This window comes from Elgaria multicarinata, chromosome 5 (assembly GCF_023053635.1).
Source record: "Elgaria multicarinata webbii isolate HBS135686 ecotype San Diego chromosome 5, rElgMul1.1.pri, whole genome shotgun sequence".
NCBI lineage: Eukaryota > Metazoa > Chordata > Lepidosauria > Squamata > Anguidae > Elgaria > Elgaria multicarinata.
In genome coordinates this window covers 54,885,945-54,910,440 of record NC_086175.1, presented here as the reverse complement: position 1 = coordinate 54,910,440, position 24,496 = coordinate 54,885,945, and the positions used below count along the sequence as shown (strand labels likewise).

At 41.0% G+C, this 24,496-nt stretch overlaps 1 protein-coding gene across 1 annotated transcript in view; it reads right to left on the bottom strand.

Annotated features, from left to right (window-relative positions):
- FRMPD4 (FERM and PDZ domain containing 4) overlaps window positions 1-24,496 on the bottom strand; it is a 246,807-nt gene that overhangs the window by 66,204 nt on the left and 156,107 nt on the right. The window contains exons 3-4 of the mRNA XM_063126381.1: window positions 3,115-3,275; window positions 1,282-1,384 (exon numbers count right to left, since the gene is read on the bottom strand). Coding sequence (XP_062982451.1) covers window positions 1,282-1,384; window positions 3,115-3,275 — 264 coding nt within the window. The remainder of the gene's footprint in view (window positions 1-1,281; window positions 1,385-3,114; window positions 3,276-24,496) is intronic.

Here is a 24,496-nt window from a genome sequence, read left to right as displayed (position 1 = left end):
TCTAATACAGCTCACTGAAACTCATTAAAGAAAAGACAACTGCTGTCAAAGTCCCAGCGGCAGATATACATGGAAAAGGAAGAGTAGGATTCAACAATAAGTACATCACCATCAGAATATTCCCCCAAGAATTCAACACCACTTACAGGATCTGTTTACAATTGCCTGACTAAATTGGTACCAAAGGAGTACATACAGAATTAGTCTTGAAAATGCATGGCTAATTCATAAGTCTAGGAAGTTGGAGGTTTGCTTAAAAGAGCTACAAACAACCCCTGAATTACCCTGTAGGAAACTTGAATGACAGGAACTAGCAGGACTTCATATATTCCCCCATCCATTGTTTTTGTAGCATGAGAAGAATCTGGCGCTAAGTAAAGTATTTAGACTTCTCTGAGAATCTCTGCTTTCATATTAAAAACCACACGTTTCCAGTTCTTATGGATTCGGAGAAAAGTTTGGAAGTCATAATGGAGCAAAGTAGAGTGGGAATTCCTTGAAGCTGCATCTGTAAGTCCCCAATTGCCATGCCTTCAGTCTTTGCTAAGATAATTCTGATACAGGAGCACATATAACTAGTTATTAATTTCCTACTTGTCCCTTGTCAGATTTTTCTCCAGTAATTTGTTCAAGTTGACAGCTTTCCACTTTTGAGGTCTGCTAGTGTCAGCCTGTTAACCTATATAAAATTCCTGCTTGTCACAAAGGGGACAGTGGGAGGGAAGAAATACATTTTCTTAAAGCCCTGGATGACAGTATTTCTTGCTTCCCTTTACTGCACCTACATAATTTTTGTTGTTGCCATTTCACCATCCCTGTGAATTGCTCTCCTCCAATATCAAGCATATGCAGAAGCATATTTCTTTTCATCCAACAGAGTTTTCACCCTGTGGTAGTAGCAGTATCATCATCATCATCATCATCATCGTGGTATATAATAATATAGTAATATACAATAGTAATAGCAATAATATTAATCATCCTCATGCTTGAGCAACCTAATTCCAATATATACAGAACAAGAACCATAAATTCATAATATAATGCTGAATGCAACCAAAAAAGAAAAAAGAAAAATGAAACTACAGCTTTGACATAGGGTAGAGGCTCACTTTTCCCAACCTGGTCCCCTCCATTTTGGGGGGACTTCAGCTCCCATCAGACATTGATCATGCTGGCCAGGTCAGATGGGAGTTGTAGTGCACAACATCTGGAGGGCACCAGGCTGGGGTAGGCTAAGAATCTAAATTGAATAAATAAAAAGCAAACAAAATCAACTACCTGACAAGGTCGATGACTCTCTCCCTTGGAGCAGTGTTGACAGGCTCATCATTAATCATGATGATTTGATCTCCTGGTATAAGTTTTCCTTCAGAGGGACCCCCTGTAAATACATGACATTCAAGCACAGATTATACATCATCGTGTATAATGATCACTTTTATGCAGATAGAAGATATTCATTACATATTATTGCACTGGAGATGTGCTGGATCATAACTGGTGAAAGTTCGCACATAAGAATTCAGCAATATCAGTGGGTAAGGAATAGCAATGGTATTTCCCCCCTGCTGAGTTGTATATCTATAAACAAATCTTGCTGATAGATGAAGGAATAGCACCAATAGTGATTTTAGTAGCTTCCTCTTTCAGGCTCCTAGTGACACATAACTGATGCCCAGTTATATAAAGCCTAACTGTAATTATTCTTTGACCCCTGCATTCTCCCAAAGAGGTGCTTGTGTTCAAGGACTACAGTCCTTCACTCTTCAAAAACACTCATTAGGCAGCACAGGGGACAGCCACAGGGGCCCTCTGTACTACAGCACAGCAGTGCAAAAAAGTAACTCAGAAAAACTGAAGCCAAGTAAACTACATATTCACGTGGTAAGTTATTAACAACAACTAAGCTTGAGAGGTGTAGCTTCCTCACAGTTGGTAATGCAGTCAGAGGCGTGACTCAGACAATAGGAGTTTGAGTAAACAGTAGGGATGTGCTCCGTTTCTAATTGGACCGGCGAATTAGAGGCGGAGCGGGGTGCTTCACCTCCCCTTAAGGCGGAGGAGAAGAGGATTGGGGGGCCGGCGGAGCGTGGCGAAGAGGATCAAGGTGAAGGTGGATCCTTTGCCTCGATCCGGAGCTCTGCCGGAAAGGTAAGTGGGGTTTACCGGGCCCTGCCGCTGTCGCTGTCGCCCATGCGGCAACAGCAGCAGGGCCCGGTAAACCCCCCCTCCTCTCCCTTACCTGCCTCCATCCACGGTCCCTCGGCTTCTTCAATTGAGCCCGCGGTTCAACCAGGAAGTCTAGGCCGCACTTGCGGCCCAGACTTCCTGGTTGAACCACGGGCTCAATTGAAGAAGCCGACGGACTGCGGACGGAGGCAGGTAAGGCCCCCCTCCCCCTCGGTCCCTTACCAGGCTCTGCCGCCGTTGCCGCACGGGCGGCGACAGCAGCAGGGCCCAGTAAACCCCCTGCCCTCCTCTCCCGGCCTTACCTGGCACCACTCCCCTCCACTGCGGAGCTCCGATTCGGAGCCAGAGCTCCGTGGCGAAGAGGAGCGGAGAATGGGCGGAGCGGCGCGGATCTGAAATTTTCGGATCGGCCCGCGGGGCGGAGTGGGGGCTCCGTGCACACCCCTAGTAAACGGTAAAGCTGGTGTGTTGGCTCTGTGAGAGACTATTCTGTGGCATTGCTACTATATGTGACACACCCAGAGGGAATGGTCCATTGCAGGGGTGGGCAATTAGTGGCCTCCCAATGTTTTAGACTACAGTTCCCATCATCCTTTACCATTGGCGATGCTGGGTAGGCTGATGGAGTTGTATGCCAAAATATTTGGAGACCATAATTTGCTCAGCCCTGGTCTATGGAAATTTGCCACCTGTTAATTTGTTTAGAAGGGAGGCAAGAGCCAATTTCCCATAAAGACAGACTAGACACGATACCAATAGTATTTATTATGACTTTACATGATCAGTATCTATAGTATAAAGTAGAAGTCTTGGAATGACAGCAATGTATACCAAGCTATTGCACTCCATTACAACCAAAGATCAATTTAATTCTCCTGATAGACCATTAAAGCTGTAACTCAAACATAGAAAGAATCATACCTGGTGTAACAGAGCGCACCACCACAGGTTTTTCACTGCCAGCCACAAAACCAAATCCCAGCACTGGATCTCTCCTCATTTCCACTTTCCGGGGGGCTGGAGGTGTGATTTGGCAGCTGTCTAATCGCGGGTCATCAAAAGGGGCAGTTTGTGTTATGTGACTAAGGGAAAAGAAACGTTAAAGATAAGTGTTTGCTGTATCTGTCAAGTTAAAGCTACATTGGCTACAGAGTGACATGATGATAAACTGTGGAAAGATGTATTTTGCTTGAATTCATCATTTTATGTTGGAGAACTCTCAGATCTACATAAAGCATGGTAAGTACTTTTCAGTAAACCAGCAGAACACTCGTATTTGGTAAACTATGAGCCAGTTCACATTGCTGTTTAAGTAGTAAATGCAACCCTAAACAATGTGCCCCATTGATGTTACACTGTTGTTGTAGCAAAGTTACACTACAATTAGAGGTAGATTCATTCATTTTCATTCATTTATTATATTTCTATACCGCCCCATAGTTGAAGCTGAGTGGGCAGTTTAAAAACCAATTAAAATGCATTATGCAAAGTACAAAACCATTTACATATAAACACATAAACAGACAGCACACAGAGAGATAACATATGTCTAAAAATCATATATCTAGATACATCAGCACAAACACTTCTTACTGATAATACACACAACTTGGTCAGTAGACAGGGTATTGGTAAATTTGAGTTTAAATTCAAATTTTGCCACCTAAATCAGGGTTTGGAGGCTATGGCTGGGTTGATATGGGTGAATAAACGGAAACTGTATCCAGGCAAGATGAAGGACCTGCTGGTGGGGAATACTCAGAATACACACCTAAGAACCAGGGTGGTGTAACGGTTAGTGTGTTGGACTAGGGGTCGGGAGATCCGGATTCTAGTCCTTACTTGGCCATGGAAGCTCACTGGGTGACTTTTGGCTATTGTAATTGTTATGGTGTTTTGTTAATTGTTAAGATGATCTCGCTCAAGAAAGCCCATCGTTTGCCAGTGAAATCTAGCTTGATATAGCATAGGTGTCTTGAAGCTAAATTTATATATGATGCAACCGACAATGAATGTAACATTCAAAGTTTAGTTTTTTAAAAACTAAAATACTTGTAAATTGAGTCAAAACCATTGTAAGTACCATCACTTTTCACATTTAGCCAAATAATGATTTTGGTTATTATTTTTATTATGAATGGCCTTGTTGGTGGAAAGGCAAGCTATAAATTAATTAAATAAAGAAATATTTTTAAATGAGCATATACTTATTTGGGGTACAATCCATTGAGAATTCCTTTGGTGCCAACTCCATTGAAATGAGTGGGAGCCACACAAGTGCACTGGCCATTATACATGTCTACTACTCAGGAGCAAGTGCCACTGTCTTCAGTTAGTTTTATCTCATATGGTTAGGACTGCAGCCTTGATGATACAAAAATTAAATTCTTACCATACAGATCTTATTTCTATCCCTTTCCAAAGTCAAGTTAGACTTTTCTGCTAAATGATTATAACTAGAAGAGTAAAAATACGAAAGTTGGCTGAGTGCATTTCCCATGTGTTTATCATTCTACCAACAGCTCAAACAGCACAACAAAGTTGGTAGTTGGCAGTCAAATAAGTACATTTAACAGCCTCTAATCATTTCAGGAAAAAGCCTACTGTGTATAAAGCAAAACAACAAAGGTCAACATGATTAAGGAATCTTTTATGAATACATTAAACTCTATAAGTTCAATCAGCTCAAAAAGAGATTGATATTTAAAATTCAAAGTCCCCTTTCAACAATGTTGCATTTTTAATTATTTATTATATTTATGCCCTGCTTTTTCTCCAGGGAACACAAGTCTGTATATATAGAATTTCCATATGGTTTCCTATCCAGGCAATAACTAAACTAAACACAGGAATGCTTCATTCATATCATTCCCTGAGCCCTCCATTTTCATATTTGTAATGAATTCATTTGTATATAGGAGATGGACACAGCAGTTCCACAATCACATCAGGTAACAGGAGAACTTTTCCCATAAAGGCATCGGGGTAGGGTGGAGGTTGATCTTTTTTCTCCTGACAAAGTGTCAATTCTATTTGTTCATAAGCTTCTTCAGTGATTAAATCCTCTACAGTAAGGTCATTTTATAGCACCCTATAAGTAGAAGCCATCTGGATGAGCATATGGTAGAAATGTAATTAGAAAGAAAAATATATTCTTCTGGTTTTTGATAAAAGTCATGGACATCTTTTTCATAAAATTGATGTTGCTCAAATCAATCGCGCAAACATGCCAAAGCCTATCTGTCTTCTTCCTATAATGCGTATGAACACCTTAACCTAGACAAAGTGAAACAGAAACACATCTACAAGCCTAAACATGTAAATGCTGCATTTCCTGGTAACAGGAGACTTATATTTTTGATTATAGGATATTTTTTTTAAAAAAAAAAGTAGAATTGAAGTCTACCTAACTCTTTTCTGAAGTGGGATGTGTCATGTAGACCTACTAATGACAATTACTCACCCAATTCTAATCAGCTCTTTCTAATACACATTTGTGAGGTTTAGCCTAAGTGCTGACTACCACAGTACCCACGAGGGCCTCTCTGTACCTGCAAATGCAATGCAATTCAGACAATTGACATCTCTGAAGTTTCAGCATTCAAATTTGAATTTTTGAATTTCAAGCATGATGAAATTTCCTTTTTGAAGTTCCAATTTGAGGAGAGCACAAAAAGCCAAAGTAGCCATGCTGGCCAAAAGCAAAAAGCCAAAGTCCGTATCACCCTAATACCATTTCAGGCCACCTCAATGGTCAAAATAACGTACAAGTTCTCCAGAACTCTTCATCAGGCAAGATGGAGAAAAAAAGAAAAAAGAAAAAAAGTGTGTCTGAGAGAAGTGGCTTGATGTTGAATCTGCATTTAGACCATAAATGCATTTTCCTCCCCATCTCGTGCTTTATTTACCACGTGTTATGACGTTTGTGATATGGATGAGACCATCCTCACAGAAAATTGCTCCATGATAAAACACACACTTTGTAAGCAGAAGGTCCCAGGTCCCCAGCATTTCCAGTTGCAAGGGTCAGGTAGCAGATGACATGAAAGACTTCTATCCCAAATCCCAGAGAGCCACTTCCACTCAAGGAGACACTTCTAGCCAAGATAGGCAAATAGTCTGATCTAGCATAAGGCAGGTTCCTTCTGTAATGTTTCTCATTCTGGCTGATGCCCTGCCCTTTCTGCTTCACTACTGGAGCTTTTCTTTTTCTGGCTTAACCTGTCCCCACCTCAGTTGGCTTTGGTATTAGTATTTTATATTGCAATGTCCCAGAAATATCTGATCTTCACACACACAGGGCTTTTTCCCCCTTTAACAGGCTTGCAAAGCTATTGCAGGGTGTCAAAGGTTGACAGAAGACGGAAGAAGTCTTCTGTGACTAGAAGGACTCCTTTACATCAATTTTATTGTAATGTAGTGTAGTGAATTAAATTTTTGTTATATAGAAGCCACCCTGATATATCCTATTTGAAGGGTAGGATAAAACTATTAAAACTGAAAATGTCCATTCATAGGACAAAAACTTTGGATCCAACCAGTTTTGTTCTGGAGACAACACAACTTAGAAGTTTGATAGATGGGCAATGTCAGAATGCCAGAGTGTGTGTCTCAAAGATTGGGCCCACAACAGGATGTTCCTAGAAAAGAATATCTATTCAGTCAGCTAGGCTGGGCAAGGATTGGCAATAGGCAATCACTTACCACTCTGAAAGGACATCAAGGGACACATCACTTACAACAGGGGTCCCCAACAGGGCTTCTGAGGGTGCAGGTATGCCCTTGAGGCCTTTAATGGCATCCTTGTGATGATTTCTACGCATACAAGTCATGTCTGCTAACTTCCTGGTTGCTCTATATTTAAGTCTGGTTTCTCTAAAAATTTAAGTCTATGCATCTCAACTTGTAGTTTTGACATGCCTCTTTGCTTTCAGATTGGCCAAAGTAACAGGTTACAAACCGGTGTCCTTACTCCCATTCTGTATCTGCTAGGAGTAGGTGGCTGTGTGGAAGGGAAAGGTAAGTGTTCCCCTTGAATGCAAACTGGCGGTACAGGGATGGGGCCGAGTGGGCTGGGATCTTTTTCATCTGAGAGGGGAGTACAGGCAAAGGGTGGGTATTTCCTGCATGCTTGCTCACCCTCCGATTTGCATTTGTGGGGTGAGGGGGATGGTGCTTGGTTTCCAACCCTTAATTTTTTTGTGTTGGGAGGTGCAGTGCTTGTTCTCTGTGCCCTGCTGTTTGCTTGTTGGGGGTGGGTAAAGCAATGGACTCAAGTTAAAGGAAGCCAGATTCCAGCTGGACATCAGGAAAAACTTCCTGACTGTTAGAGCAGTGCAACAATGGAATCAGTTACCTAGGGAGGTTGTGGGCTCTCCCACACTAGAGGCCTTCAAGAGGCAGCTGGACAAGCATCTGTCGGGGATGCTTTAGGGTGGATTCCTGCATTCAGCAGGGGGTTGGACTCGATGGCCTTGTAGGCCCCTTCCAACTCTGCTATTCTATGATTCTATGATTCTATGAATAGAATTTCCAGCCCATTAACTCATCTGCCTGCATTGCTTTATCTCCAAGCTTTCTGTTTGGGGTGGTCTTGATGTGGGGGCATTTCCCATTCTCCCCCATCGCCACCTGCCTTGTGTTTGCTGTGGCACTCTGAATGTTGTTTGGTGCATATTGGGAGCACATGCAAAGTTAAAGATTTTGCTGTGTACTTGCTCACACGCCTGCTGTATTTTTTGTCATTGTGTGTGCTAGATTTCTGGGCTTGCTGGCTGTCCCACCTGGCGCCATTTTCTTTTCTTTTTGTGTGTGTGCTGCATGGTGGCAGGGGCCATTATTTGTTGTTGATGTTTGGATGTTTGTATTTCTGTTTTATTTGCCATTAAATCATTTCATATTTGTACATTTTGTCATCTTGTCGTCTTTTTGACCTGACCCCCTCCCCCCACAGTGGCCATCTTGTGAGTAGCCACACACCCCATGGTAGCCGTTTTGTGAGTAGCCACGCCCCCCTCCCCATGGCAGCCATTTTTTTACTGGTGCCCATTGCACATTGATAGGATTCCAGATGCACCCACAGTGCAAGAAAGGTTGGGGAACCCTGACTTACAAGGTTGTATAATTGTACATAAGCATGTTCACCACACATCTTGCATGCATAGTGTGGACTCTTTGCCACATCTCACATACATTACTTCTAGATTTGAGACTGTGTGAACTGGCCCACAGTCTAATATCGTTTGGAGATTTGCTCCATTCACCTATGTGCTTATATCAGCCACACTGTTAGTCAACAAGGTTACAGCTTAAAAAGAACTGAGAGGGAGTTTTTTTAATTTCATAAAAATGCATCCGTAAGCCCTGTTGCCGAGTCTATTGAAATGCTGCTTGCAAGATAAAACAAGGTAAAGTGCGCCAGAGGACTGAAAACACATGGCAAATTAATTGAGGTTGAAGGACTCTATACTAAAGTGGAATGAACAATTTTTGTTAGTTGCCTCTGTGACAGGTTTCATTCTAAGGGGAATAACAGTAATCCAACTGCTTACATCCAAGTCTAAATCTACATATAGAACCCCAAAGTGTCTTCAAGGGAAGCCCTTGAGCATTTATCCATCACAAAGAACAGGGCAATGATGTGCTCAATGTATCACAATAACCACCACAGTAAAAACAAGGAATCAATCAATCAGTAAACAAATAAGCATATCAAAAACCTAAACATTAATAGTTTTATGAAAACACTGCCCAAATAAAATGCTTCTGAAATCCAGCTTGGATTTAAATGGAGGTTCTTAAATCATCAGCATGGAACCATATCTTTTCCAACAATTTTGTGGCAATGCAAATGGAAAGCTGAATTTCAGGCACGTTTACTCACTAATCAATTTAACACGTATGTTTACAACAGGGAACCTTAGTAATAAGAAAAAGGAAGGTTCTAATTTAGAGAGCTGGATTACAATCAACTGAAAATCTGTACACAAACTGTTGTAATAAAACCAACGTCTTGCTTGTACATTTCCTGAGCTTCCATTCACTTATATATTAAATGCAGAGACACAATCAAATAATAAAGATCTTATATGTTTTAAAATTTTATGCTCAAAGAGCTTCACACACATCACCTCAATAAAACCTGTAAAATTAATTGTGAGAAGAGAGTGTCATCGCTTACTTAAGATTATCCAGTGAATTCATGGATAAACTAAGATTTGAACTTATGTGGACTTCTTCAGACGAGTGTTTTATCACATGCTCATGAGGGCCACTCACAAATCCTCATGGATCTCTCTGTGCAACCTGTTTTCAGTTTGTGATGTGGCACAGCAAGGACCTGCCACCACATTAGAAAATAAATATAGAGTACAGCTATTCAATCATTCCCTCTTTAGCTGATCTTTTGATAGTATGAACAAAGTTGGAAGAAGTTGAGGGAAATTAAAGGGATGTTACACATGGGAGATGACAGCCATGTAAAATTCTGTGCGTCCCCTTCCACCCACTAAATTCTGTGAATGAGGCAAGGTGATTTCACAGTAACCTCATCTGCACCTTGTATAGATCATCTGGATAAGCTACCTTGAAATACTTATGGCTAATGTTGCTGTTTAGGACTTCAACTGTCACTTGTATATACATTATTACCCTTCAACCAGTGAAATCTAGTGGGGTGTTTTTTTTGGGGGGGGGTTTCAATCTTTCCCAAGCAGTTACTTGTACTGGAAGTAATGTGATACTTGGATGTTGATGTTTACATTTTGAGAAGTCATAACTAAGTAAGGAAAAAATAGTTACTTTCTAATTAAGAAAGAAGACCAGGAGTTGTATGGTGCATTTCAGTCTTTGCATTGAAGATTTTTTAAAAATAAACTAACTTCCAGAGTAAAAACAATAAAGAGCATAACGACACATTATCTAACTATCTCCTATGAAAAATTCACAGGTTCCCCCCTCCCAATTTTTCTTAAAGTCAAAAGTAAATTATTTTATTATATTCCATTTCGCAGAGAGCCAGGTTTCAGATCTGGGAAAATCCTAAATAGACTGCATCAAATTCTGTTATGGGCTGTGACATTTCAATTTTGAAAATTATTATATTGCACTAGAGTCTCCTGTACTTGTTAAACTTTTGAACAGTTAAATCTGGGAAGTCTGACGTTTTCCATGACCTCAATAATATAATAATTTAATTCTGATCAGATATGCACATGATGTATAATAACTTGCAGATTTCTGAACTGTTCACTGAAGTTCAAATGAAAATGAATAGCATAATTGGCAGAAAAACACTTATACATTTAATTAATATTTAGCAAAATATTTAAGTTAAGTTACATCACATATTTAATTTTAGAAAATTAAATAATTTATTGATACCCAATTAAATGTGCATGCCTTCTAATTAACACTAATTTAGCAGAAAATCTCTAAGGCAATTAACACTTGATACTGACCACCACCAGATACACATGATCCCTACCCTATCCCACATTATTACAGCTTCATCTTCTTTTCTTGAATTGCTCAGCACAATTTTACAACAACACCAAAAACTTTTAATGGGATTGTTGGCTATTGCTAACTTTGAAAGCAAGACCCAAAAACTGTAGTTAAGGAAAAGGCTTGGTTGGATCCAGACATAGGGAGCAATCCTATACATGTTTTGAAAGAAACAAAGTCCTACAACTCCCAGCATCGCTCCAACCAACCATGCTGGCTGGAGTATGCTGGGAGTTGTATCCCTTTTTTTGTCTAAACATACACAGGATTGCATCTTTAGTCATTCTTTGAGAAGACCCACTGAGATCATTTGAATGTTAGACTAACTTAAGTTTCATTCATTTCCATGGTTCTAATCTAAGCCCAACCCATTGCAGTCACGTTCTTAGTATGGCCCAAATGCACATCCCCATCGGTATCATGATACTCATGCAAGTTCTATTGAATTAGCTTAATGCATGTTATGCTGCAAATTATTATGTGTTTCCATATCCAGGGTCACACAGTACTAGTTGCCTTCAACACTAGTGTACATTGGCTTAGATCCAAAGTTGTCTTTGCATGAGCAGAAATCACTTCTTTTCATGCAAAAGGAGTATCCCCCATTTCTTCCACTTTCCTTTTCCACTGCAGCCTCCAAAGAGTGTCCTGCTATGTCCAGATAAAGCTCAGTCCTGTGCAATCTAAGGGAGGGGGGGGGAGAAACATACAGCAAAGCCAATGGCAGGTGGATATCAGAAGCACAGTGTAACTGGTCAAATAAAGGTATGAGGCAGAACTGAAGTCAAGCACAGGCAAATAGTCCAATGCAAGCACAGTCCAAGTAGTCCAGAGCATGGAAGAACAATCAAGAAAATAAGCTGGGATGGCAAAGCTCGGTTGCAAGGGAGAAGTGAGAAAGCTCCATTTCACAAGCAAAAATCTGCTCTAACTAGTTAGGATCCAAGCCAGAGAGTTTTGTTGTGGTTTCATTGTCAGGGTGAAACTACACATGACATTAAATGGGAAGTCTGTCAGTTGTGGTTTTAATTAATTAATGACTGGTGCATGAGGGCTAGTTTTCATCAGCATACTCACAATTAAAATCTCTGTCCCATGCTAATATTAGCCACAGAAAGAAATTTATTTATTTATTTATTTATTACATTTCTATACCGCCCAATAGCCGAAGCTCTCTGGGCGGTTCCCCTTAGTGCCCGCAGGGCTAATAGCAGTATAAGCGGGGACTTTGGTCAGGACCACAGCTGGGCAAGAAAGGGTGAAAGCTCTCTCTCTCTCTGCATGGTGCAGTCCTGATGAAAATGGGCTCCACCAGCTTTGGCTGTTAATTAAAACTGATGAGCTTCCTAAAGTAATGTTTAGGGTCATGTGTAGTTTGGCCCTTAGTCAGTTTAGCTGGCTTCACCCAAAGCGCATGCAAACTTTCTCAGAGTACACAATAGGATCTCAGTGTAGTGGCCCTACTTATTTATCCAACTCACATCATAATCTATGAATCAGACCATGTAACTCATGATTCCATTTGCAACCACACATGTAATATTGTATAATCAGAAGTGAGCTACCTTTCACTACTACAGGTACTCTTCTCTCAGTGGAAATCCATCGGGATCCCCCTCTCCCCAAGAAATCCACTGGGTACCACCCCCACCCCACATGCACGTGCACCACCAGAGCAGAGGGAGCTCTTTTCTCCTTGCTTGGGTGGTGAGGGGGCACCCCTTCTTTGCCCAGACAGGGACACCCTTTGAAAACACAGATCTGGCAGGAGCTGTGCTTTAAAAGGGTTTCACAAAGAAGGACAATACCTGTGTTGGCAGTCGAAGATGCCCAGGGGGTCATGAAGGGATGAACTGGAAGAGGTTGCAACTGCATGTAGGCTGTGGGTTGCCCATCTCTCATCAGTGATGTGCAGTGGACATTTCTCCAGTGTTCTCCTCCCCGCCCCCACCGCCAAGGAAAATAATCCATTTCATAAATTCATTAGTAACAATGAAAGGATGCCAGCTGCAAATACAATATTAGGCAAGCCTGGCATTTTTAAAGTTCTCATTCATAGTTTTCATGTGATTATCCCAAGCAAGCATGTGAGAGGATACAGTGTGAAATGATACTAATAAGTAGTAACAGTGAAACTGAAGTTGCCCCAACAACCTTAGTGAAAGGTGAGAAGATGTCATCATATCATGCACAGTTCTTTGGGTTGCTAAAATAAATTAGTACAGCCTTCTCCAACCTGGTGTCTTCTGGAAGAGTTGGACTACAAATCTCAGCACTCCCAGCCAGGCATGCTGACTGAAGGATACCAGGAGTTGTAGTCCAACATATCTGGAGGCCCCAGGTTGAGGAAGTCTGCATTAGTGTGTCAACAGTTTTCAGTACCTTTGCTTCTTTCTTACATTTAGATAATGTCAGGAAAGTACATGCGGCTGCCTTTAAATGTTTACAAGCAGTCCAATAAAAATGTCTACACAATAACACTGATATCTCATAGTGCTTTAATTTCCCCCTCAAATACTTCAGGCCAAATAAAAATTAACATGGAGTACTTTGTTAGCTTTGTCGTTTATTTTACTTCTATTCAGTACACATGCTAAATTATATCACCCTGTAGTGATCTTCCAATGCAATCTGAATATTCTTAATGGTGGATGGAAGGCACCCCAGTGCCCCGAGGGTGTCTTTTCGTACAGTAGGGGAAGAAAGCAGTATGCAGCAGGTTCCTTCAAAAGGCATGCTTATATGTTTGATTTAACGTTTTATTATGTCTTTATACACATCTTTTCCTTTACGACCTTTTGTCCATGAAAGCCATATTTAAACTTCTGTGAGTTGCATTCTTCTTTTATGAGTTTCAGCTCTGGCTATCAATTGATTGCCAGCATTACTGAATAAACTTTTCTCACTGTGAAGACAAAGAAAAAAACACCTACTACCTCTGCTTGCTTAAATGAGATCGCATTGGCTATGTCATAGGAATAAACCAACATTTTGAGATGCAGCAGCCACTCCGAGATAAATTTTTTAAACTGAACTAATCAATTCTTTAAATTGCCACATATAACAGTTATGGAAAGTATTTCCTTTACCTCTGGGGCACATACCTACATATGCTTTCTTTTCCCTCATTCTAAAGAATTCTTAGCGAATAAAGTTGTTTAGATGCTCCCCCCACATAGTTTTTCCCCTCAAGAATAGGAAGATAGGATACTGCCTTGACTGCGTTCAGACAAAATGATAGTCAACAGTGGGGTAATAATTATCTTGGGGATACTCCCCACACAACATGATAATAGAGCGCCTCTCCTTATGTATGCCTGCCCGAGACCTCAAATCTGTTGGAGGAACCCTTCTCCACATCCCACCAATGCAACATATACACTATGATGGGACAAGGGAGAGGGCTTTCTCTGCTGTGGCACCCCGACTGTGGAATGCCCTTCCCTTGGAGGCCCGATTGGTGCCGACACTGATTTCATTTCGACGCCAAGTGAAAACACGGCTTTTTAACAAAGCCTTTTATGGTTAAACTCACTGGCACATTGTTTTAACTGTTTTAACTGCTTTTACTGCTTTAAAATTATATATTGTTTTAACTTGGTTCATGGTTTAATTTGTTTTTAACTGTGCATATTTATTGTTTTATACTGTATGCTTTTATCCGTATGCCGCTCTGAGATCTTAATGATATAGGGTGGGATATAAATGTTTTAAATAAATAAATAAATAACCAACTATGGTGTGGATTAGGATCAGCATTGACTATTAGGCCACACTGAGTTGACTCACTCATCCTTCACCCTCTCTACCTCCTCAGTCTTCCCAATAGCATCCCATCAGCCATTGCTGCCGAAAATCTATGCTGCCACTTGGACTAGAGCAGCAGCCACCACTTTGACTGCTCTTGCCTTGTGACTCTGTGGCTGACAAAATAACCAATGGTGGCCAAGAAAATAATCAACGGTGCCATCCACACAACATGATAACCCATGGTGTGTTAAATAACCAACTGTTGACTCTTTAAACCACCATTAAATCACCATTATTGTGTTACCTGAACCCAGTCAGTGACTCAGACCATTGGTCCATTTAGTCCAGTATTGTCAGCAGTTCTCTGGGGTTTCAGGCAGAAATTTTCAAACCTTAACTGGAGATGCCTGAGATTGAACAGAAGCCTTCTACATGCAAACCATCTGCTCTATCACTAAGCCATGCCCCCACCCCACCCATGGATCAGTGGTTTGGGCAAGCAAACATGGAATTGCCCTCATCAAGAATTAATGCTCTTCAAAGCCTTCATAAAAAAAAGTTTCTGCCCGAATTAATAAGAAATGGCATCAAAATAATATTAAAATGAGCAATATGCTGCCTCACACATTTCATCTTCATTGCTTTCTTCCTCACATAACAAAATAACATTTGTCCTGGCCTTATATGTAAAAAAAAGTAGAGGATGAGAAGGTCAACCTAGTGCAGTGTTGGTGCTTTATAAATGCTAGATGAGCTTTCCTCAACCTGATGCCTTCCAAATGCGCTGACGTGAAACTCCCATCCCTCTCACCCAACATGGTCAATGTACTGGGCAGTACTAGTGGAACAACAGAACTAACTGGACTGAGGGATGCACATAGAGTGCCATTTGTTCTACACAGCAGATGGTATTCGATTATTATGATTTATGTATTTATTTATTTATTAAATGTCTTAAACGCCTTACTCAGAAAAAGACTCAGGGTGACTTGCAACAAAATGAAAACATACAACATTTAGAACAGCTAAAACAATCACCCATATCATAACAAAATACAACCATCACATAAAACAACTAGAACATCAGTGACATGGTTTGTTTTAGGGCTATGCACAGGTTGTTTAACTCTCAAATCACTGCTGCTGCCCAGGTTCGGATGACACAACAAGCCATGGCAAACCCAAGTCAGGGCTTGCATATTCATAATGGCACCTGGCACATGCTACAGCTCCTTGCAGGTAAATTAACCCATGACGTTGTCATGTTGTACAAACTGGCCCAGTGTTGGTACCTCCAATAAAACTCATTCCTCTTTGATTCAGTGAGATAATGCTTATTTTATTTTATTCCTAGTTACATTTGTTCTTTAGGATGGACTGGAGCGTCATGCACCTTCAGTTGGTGCTCCCAGGTTGATTCTCTTCCTTTTGCTTACCGAGCTCCTTCCTCCCTAATCCTTCAGGCCATTTCAACAATGTCAATGTAATCTTCAGGTGAAATGAAAACTGTGCTAGCCATGCTGGAAGCACTTAATTCCTTTCGAAATCATGATGCAAATGCTTCTTTCCCCTGCCTGGGGGTTGGGGGAGCAGGGCAAGGAGAAAAGCAGAAGGAAGAAGTACAATTAATCCTTTCTGTCAGTATCAGAGTGTGCAGCAATGTTTTGATCAGTCTCTTGGAGTCACAAAGTAAAGAAGTATTTGTGATTCATGGCAGGCAAATTCTCTGCAGCAAAATTAGCTATTCATCTCCATTCTCCTATATATAAAGGAGCAAACAGGTTATAGCCGAACTGTGTGCCTCTACAGTCTGTTAAATTAAATCGTTCTGAATCCTGAGCTGCACTGAGAACAGGCACCCAGAACCAAAGCAGCATCCACCCTGGTTGTCAGTAATCACCATGGCTGAGTATTCAAAGAAAGGAAAGATCCCATTATAAATGCTAGATAAAAGGACCATCCAAACATCAGAAGCAAAGATTTGTGGTTATTTTTATGACTGCATTTTGAAGAGTTATTGGTTTATAGAATAAATCATGAGGCTCAGAACGCTCTTCAAAGCCAAGAACCCAATTTTCAGGTGGCATCCACAGTGTTTTGCTAAGAATTCTTAATGCAGTTTAATCCAGATTCTTCTATTGTATCCCAGCCCACAATAACCATGATGCAATTAACATTTGGGGTACTTCCTAGCACAACCAATTGTGGAACTATTCCACCTCTCCCCCCTTAAAATGTTTTTGTTTGTTGTTGTTTTTAGTGGTAAGGAAAAAGGATGAGAAAACCCAGGGCCAGGAATACTACAAATGACAGATTACAATATTGTCTGGACTCCCCGTAAAACTCCATGTATGAGCAGGGTAACTGCACAATAAAAGCCTTACCTAGAAGCACACTCTGTCAATGTTGCTGCTTCTTGATTCCTGGAAAATAGCTTGTATTTTATTAGCCTGAAGAAATGCACCACACACTTCAGAGAGAAGTCCTATGTCCATAATTAGTTGAACATAGATCAGATGGAGCATTGCTAATTATATGGAGCATTGACATAGACATAGAAACCACCATGGTTCTTACATCTGCAGCAGCACACCTTCAATGCTCCTTTTGCCTCCTTTCTTTCTAAACGGCGTTCTGTTACATGTGCCACCAGTTACGTGCAGCGTAAGTAGGATGGGGTAACAGGGGCATCTCTCCCAGCAGGCTCAACTTGGACGAGAAAGCATAACAGACTCAAAAGAATATGTAATGTATTCATAGTGGTTCAAATAATGTTTAATTATGTAGGCAAGGATCCATGTGTCAGCAATTATTTTGTCTGGACAGGCAGAAGATGGCAGTATGTAAACCTGGATAAGTTAACTGACTTGTTATTTTCGCTCTTATTTGTGCAATTGTGTAAACTTCCAAAATGCCAATAAAATATTGCTGATGCACTGAACATCTTGCCCATATATTTAGAGCCCATTTTAGTGCTTTTACTTTAATAAGATTGCAGGTGTGCTTTTTTCTTCTTCAAGGAGAATTGTTGGGGGGTTTTCTTGACCATTCCTTCCCATAAATAAATGAGAAACTACATTTCTGCAGCTGCCTTCCGATGGTGGGAAAATGGCTTTTTGGCAGAGCTGTCATCCATCATATTGTAACACACTGCGTTTAGCAACTACTATTTATAGTGTGTCTGATGCCAAAGCAATTTTTCAGAGCATGCACTGACTTGAGCAATGTTACTGCACAAATCCATTGCTCCAAATGTACATTGGCAATTACCTTATGTAAAATAATGACATCCCTTCATAGTTACTTTTCTAAAAGACCTCATGGCAGATCACTAAGATTCTAGGATAACAAAACAGAACGTAAATACTACATAATACCCACACCAGCAATTTTTAAACACATTTTTTTTTGCAGAATTAATGCATAGTATTTTTCTGTGAAGAAGAAATGATTGCTTAAAAAGAAGCCCCTGCCCACCAGCCCTGACAAATTCTTCACTGGTAACACGGTGTCAAATCTCAGAAGATGGAGGAAGGAGAATCTCAGGACAGATTCATCAATTTAAATCTGTATGAGCAGAGAGCACAAAAGCAGAGTAGGCTCTTATAAGGACCCTGTTTCTCCTCCGCTTCCCCAAACATCTTTCTTCCCAGCTTGGCATGCCAATGCTGTGTCTTGGCAAGCTGGTTGCTTGAAGTGGAGACTCTTCCATGCCTCCCACCAACAGAGTGATCCTCCCGGAGACTCTCAGTGCCCAGCTGCTCTTATCAGTTTGGGATGCTTCACATCTTGAATCAAGACAAGTTTGGACATTCAGAGCTGGCTGGTACAGTCCCTGCCTTCCACCAGTCATTGCCACACATTTACATTTAACACACATATATACACACTTTGGTTATTTATTCATGGCTTCCATTTTTATATCTGTACTCCAGGAACATCAAAGCAGGAGAAACTGGTGGCAGCAGGAAAGGAGGAAGTTACCATAGCCATACGCATACGGAACATTCAATGTCCCTCCTGCCTTCCAAAAAGCCCTGACCTCAAAGCCACAAAACCCTGAATTTTAAGGCTGTTCTGTATTGATGGTGTAACTTTAAAGGCTCTTAAGTCTATGTGATGCCCTCAGGTGTGCAGTATTTCTGCACCAGTAAGTTAAGGTCCAACTGAGAGCTGCGTCAGATGCTGAAGCTACATGCATATGGGGAAGAGCCACTGAAAAGTTATGGAAGATGTGTGGATCATTTACACAGCTAATACGTTTTGGCTGACTCCATGAGGATTCTCTCACATTTAAATCAGCTTTCAGTGACCTGAATACAGACACATACTGACTCTAAAACAGATGCAAGGCTGCATCTACTTACAGATGTGCTTAAGAACAATGAAGACAATCATTTCAGCCGCACCTAACAGGGCAAACATTGCACCCCACATTAAAGGCAAAACAACATATATTTAACCTAACACAACTTTCAATATCTTATGACATATATTTAAATATACATTTAATTCTTTATGCTCACATATTTCCATCAGAGGGGGCAAAGTTGTTCCTATGAGCAATATTAAGGTGCCAACATTATTACAGTCCGTGCTATCTGTAACCTAAAATGCAACGCAAACTGGGATTTTAATTATAGAAAACTGATTAAGTCTCCTGGGGAAGCATATCTACGCACCTGTCTGCCTTGTTCTCATTTGTAATCCCAGCTAATTACTTCCTCTGTCAGAAAAATATTCTCTGATGTCCAAAGACAGAGAAGGAACACTTCAATCCCTTTCATTTTGTATAAAACTGCTCAGTTCAAACTGCTGCTAAAAACACAAGAAATTTCAAACATTCTTTTCACAGTCAGCTGGTGTCTTGCCCTACGTGCTTAATTTCTGTTGCTATGGTAAAACTGAATTGAAAAGCCATACATTGCAGTTTTTATAACCGCTATATATACCTTTCAATAAGGTCTTTAATCGAAGAATTTGCTTTGAAGGAAGACACTATACATTATTTGAGCAAAAACAATGTTGGAGTTGCTCAGCTTTTTCCTGTATATTATGTAGCGGCACAATCATATACACACACTAGTTCCTCAACGAGCAATACAACTATTTTGTTTTGTTTGGTATGAATGAATGCATCTGGATTTAAACATGCCTATGAAAGTATGTACATGCATATCCCCACGCACATGCAAAATCTTATCATTCGTAATTCAGGTTTGTGCAAAATGTATATGAAACACAAAGTAAACAGTAAGATCCTCCCAAAAAAGTTACTAAAAACACAAAAGCAGCATAAGAAAAGCATCTAACCACACAATCATATCCAAATGTGACACTCGCTGGGTGGGATAGGGTCATCACTAAATCTACCTGCACCAGGAGAAATATATAGAACCTATGATGCCATAGCTGACTGCCAATGTAAAAGCCATGGGGAAGACCAGGAAGTCCCAAGCCCCATTTCTCTTTCCCTCATGATGTGATTCAGTCATTGTCCATCAGGACAATGGAGGGAGAGGGAGAAGGAGAGGGAAGAAAGGAAGGTGCCTATGTTGGGGTAAGAGACCCTTCCTTCGTCCGCTCCACCCACCACTATCCCCATTTGTGAATGGAGAAGGAACCCATGCAATAAAGACACAGACACCAGAGCTCTGGGATAAACTAGGGCCTCTTTATTAATAAGGGAAATTCACCCCTCCCTTGGATCTGCATGTGAAAGTGTGGGAATCTATTAGGTCCTTCCCTCAGGCATCTAGCCTGCTGTTAAGGGCAAGCCACTCTGCTAAGCCAGGAGTCAAACCCAGCCCCTCTCTTCAGCCTCACTCTATTATAAGTGTGCAGAGACCTAATGGTGTCATTCGCACCTGGGGCCACAGAACCCTGAGTAGATGAGACAAGGAGGTCCCCAAAGGCAAACCATATCCTAGCAGGGTGGACACATAACCCTTGAGGAGCAGGCCTCTGGATTTGCCAATCACCATAAGGATGCCAGAGTGCTCACCAATCCCTATTCCATCTCCTAAATTTCCCACACTACCCTGCCCCAAAACCTGCCTTTGTAGGCTTGGCCCCACCCACGCTTTGTGCCGCACGTGCATCAGCCCATGTGGGGCATTGAACTGGGTCTTTCCCACCTGCAAATCTGCCTCCTTCCCCAGATGCGGCAGCGGGGCGGGAAATTGGCTTGTTGTGTGAATAAAGAGAAAGGTAAAATGAATGCTTGGCAGATTGGGAGGACTGGCAGGACAGGGCAAAGGATTTTGAGTCCAGCCCAGATTTTGATTCCAGCCTGAAAAGGCTTGGGGTTTGGGACTTAAAATCTTGTTTGGATGAACTTCACCAGCATTGCTAATAAAAATACTGGTTAATACAAACTTAGATTTTGAAAAAATGAGATATATCTCCTAGTGTTCGACCAAAGACACAGATTATGTTCACTATTTTTCTCACACCTACAGCTGACAAGGGAGGGCTGATGCCCATTTAAGACTCTGGATCTTGCCACAGCTTACTGAATAGTCATTCATAATTTCTTTTGAGTTAAAGCAGAAGAGTGCAGACTTAAAGACAGGATATTCTGGTCGGAATATATAAGATTGTCACAGACGAACCTTCCCCATCCTAGTGTCCTCCAGCTGTGTTGGACCACAACTCCCATCATCTCCATGACCATATCTGGAAGGCACCAGGTTGGGGAAGGCTATCCTTGATAACAGTAGGTTTTACCTACTTGCCAGTGCTATAGTGTTAGCAGGGCCATGCCACATGGCAGGAGTCTACTAATGAAACTACCAGGTCTCCAAAAGTGAACATGAATCTCTTTCTGATAACGGCCTATCCAATCCTGTGCATGATATGACTCATCTTTCCCTCCCAGTTTTTCAATTCATTGCACTGAACATGGATGAAGATGTGTGGGTGGATGGGTCCTTTGCTTAATGCAGGGTGGGACAGGCAGACCCAGCTCCTCTCCTTAGTTATTGGCATAAATGGGGGTGGGGGTGGAGGGATCAACCTCTTTCTACAAACTGGGATTTTCAGACACCCAAAATCCATTTAACTGCTTATGGGTGCCTTCTCAGTGCTCCTTGATCTACTGCTGTCATTGGAGGCGAAGTGACCTCTGCGGCTTAGGCTGGTATGCTAACTGCTGTTTCCTGGACAGGGATAGCCTGGCCAATGTGAACTTCACATTGGTATCCTTGGGCTTGGATTACTGTAATATGCTCTAATAATAATAATAATAATAATAATAATAATAATAATAATAATAATATATTTATTTATTTATTTATTTCTTACCCGCCCCTCCTATTTGGGTCTGCCTTTAAGCTGGTTCAGAAACTGCAGCTAGTTCTGTTTAATCATCCTTTTGGAATAATTCATATTTTCAGTGCCATTTAGAGATTGCTAAAGAGTTTGTTATTGTACAGATCTATCCAAGTAAAGTTTTAACAATTTGCAAGTCACAAAAAATAAAAATAAATAAAGAAAAGAAAATTAAACAAAAGCCACAAGGATGCTTTCAGAGGTGTCTGACTTGTCAGGATCAGGGCAAGATGCCATATTAAAAAAATCTGGGAACTTTCCATGTCACGTTAAAGGGGATATCACTTCAAGCAATATCTTTCAGTGTAGTCTGTTCACACATGCAGTTGTTAACCATCAACTGATACTGATGTGGGAACGTAACTTCACAGTGAATATGGAGAATTACACCACTTAAATGATAGTAAATGATTAGGAGTATAACATAGAAAACATGAACATAGAAGATCCTAGTAAATGAAGCTGATGATATAAATGTCCTGTTGTCTTTGTGCTGAGTGGGTCCTAGTTGCCTAGTACTTTTCAATTGGATGGCGATTGGGGGAATTTATGTTCTGAGACCACCTAGGACAGCCAGATGATGTGCTGAACAACATGGTGTTGCCTATGCTGAGGCTTCTATGGGCCAGTGCTGCAGTCCTTCATCAAGTTACGATTGATTTGCTTGCAGAGTCAGAGTCAGCAAAAAGCAATTTGCACTCTGACTGCATTGTGAGCAAGTTGATCCACTTAAGCATTTGAGGGTGCCTTTTAAAAAAGCAGTTCTGTGCTTGTGAAGTCATTATACATTTGGAGGGTTTTGGAAGGATTTCTTACTCATCTCTCTTTAAGAAAAGGAAATATAGGTGTAGTTGCGGCCAGTTAAACTGAAAATTTGATTTAGGTAAACATTTTAAAAGTACTGCTAGAACTCTGGTCTCAGGTCTGCGACTGATATACTTTATGGCTTTGACTGCCACTTATTATTTGTGGTTGCCCCCAACACCTCCTGCCTCCCACCTATCTGGACAGGGATAACCTAGCTTCAGTTGTCCATACTCTGGTAGCCTTTGAAGACAGTTCGGAAGCTGCAGCTTGTGCAAAATGCGGCAGCCAAATTGATAGCTGGTGCAGGGAGGTCTGAGCATATAACACCGATTCTGGCCCGCTTGCATTGGCTGCCTATACATTTCCGAGCCCAATTCAAGGTGCTCGTTTTAACCTATAAAGCCCTACGTGGCTTGGGAACGCAATACCTGATGGAACGCCTCTCCCGACATGAACCTACCCGTACACTGCGCTCAACATCTAAGGTCCTCCTCCAAGTGCCTACTCCAAGGGAAGCTCGGAGGATGGCAACAAGGGAGAGGGCCTTTTCGGTGGTGGCCCCCCGCCTGTGGAATAATCTCCCCGATGAGGCTCGCCTGGTGCCAACATTGTTATCTTTCAGGCGCCAGGTCAAGACTTTCCTCTTCTCCCAGGCATTTAACGGCATTGAACGCTAAGTTTGTTTTTTAATGGCCCCCAGAATTGTTGTTTTAAATGGATGCTGCTGTTTTTATACTGTTGTTTTTATGTCTCTGATGGTTTTTAAATTTTGTATACTTTTAATGTTTACTGTTTTTAGCTTTTGTGAACTGCCCAGAGAGCTTCGGCTGTGGGGCGGTATATACATGTAATAAAAATGAATAAATAAATAAATAAATAAATAAATGTATTTAATTATTATTTTTAAATTTATTTGCAATATTTATATACTGCTTCCTGAATCGGTTTACAAAAGAATAAAAAACAACCAACCAAAAACTACACACACAAAATGATATCATGAGGCTGGAACAAAGAAAGCTCATGGCTGGGGAAAACCGAACTAAACATTTTCAATAAACACCTAAAGCATGCCAGTGCTGAGGCCTGACACTCGACAGAGGGGAGATGATTCCACAGATCAGACACCACTGCAGAGAAGTGCATCTTCATGTCGTTGCCAAACAGAAGTAAGTAGGCCGCAGCATGGACAACAGGGCCACCCCTGAAGGTCATATTCTCTTTACAATGCAGACTTTATGAAAGTATCTGCAAGGAATACATACACACACTCATTCCAAATATCATGCTGGATATCATCTATTTCTCAAAAGATGACTCCTCCAAAATGTAGTGGATAAAAAACCCTAGCATTCCCTGCCTGTGTAAACAGGCCTCAGGTATAGTTGTTGATTCAGGATTACAATTCTTAATTAGCATCTTTGGGAATCCCTGATTCTATGAACAAACCCCAAAGCAGCAAAACAAACAAACAAACAAAAACCACAAAAAACCAGTGAATGGATACTAGGAAAAGGAACGGATGTATATACCCATAGATGACATCATCATCATCATCATCATCATCATCTATTTATTTATTTATTTCTTACCTGCCTCTCCCTTTGGATCGAGGGAGGGAACATCATTAGTAAAAAAATACAATATGAAACAGGCTTCCACAACCTGGCACCCTCTAATGGTATCAATGGCCATGCTGACTGGGAGTGATAGGAATTGTAGTCCAACACATGGAGGGCAAGAGGTTGGAAAAAGCTGGTATGAAATAACAAGCAGGCACAGTGCTGGAACCTATCAGTAAATGGGAGTCAAAGATCTTGACCTTCACATTTGTTTATTATTGATTTTGAAGCATAAACTGATGAGTATGTTTGTATACCTCAGCGTTGAATAGTCTTGGTGTTATTAG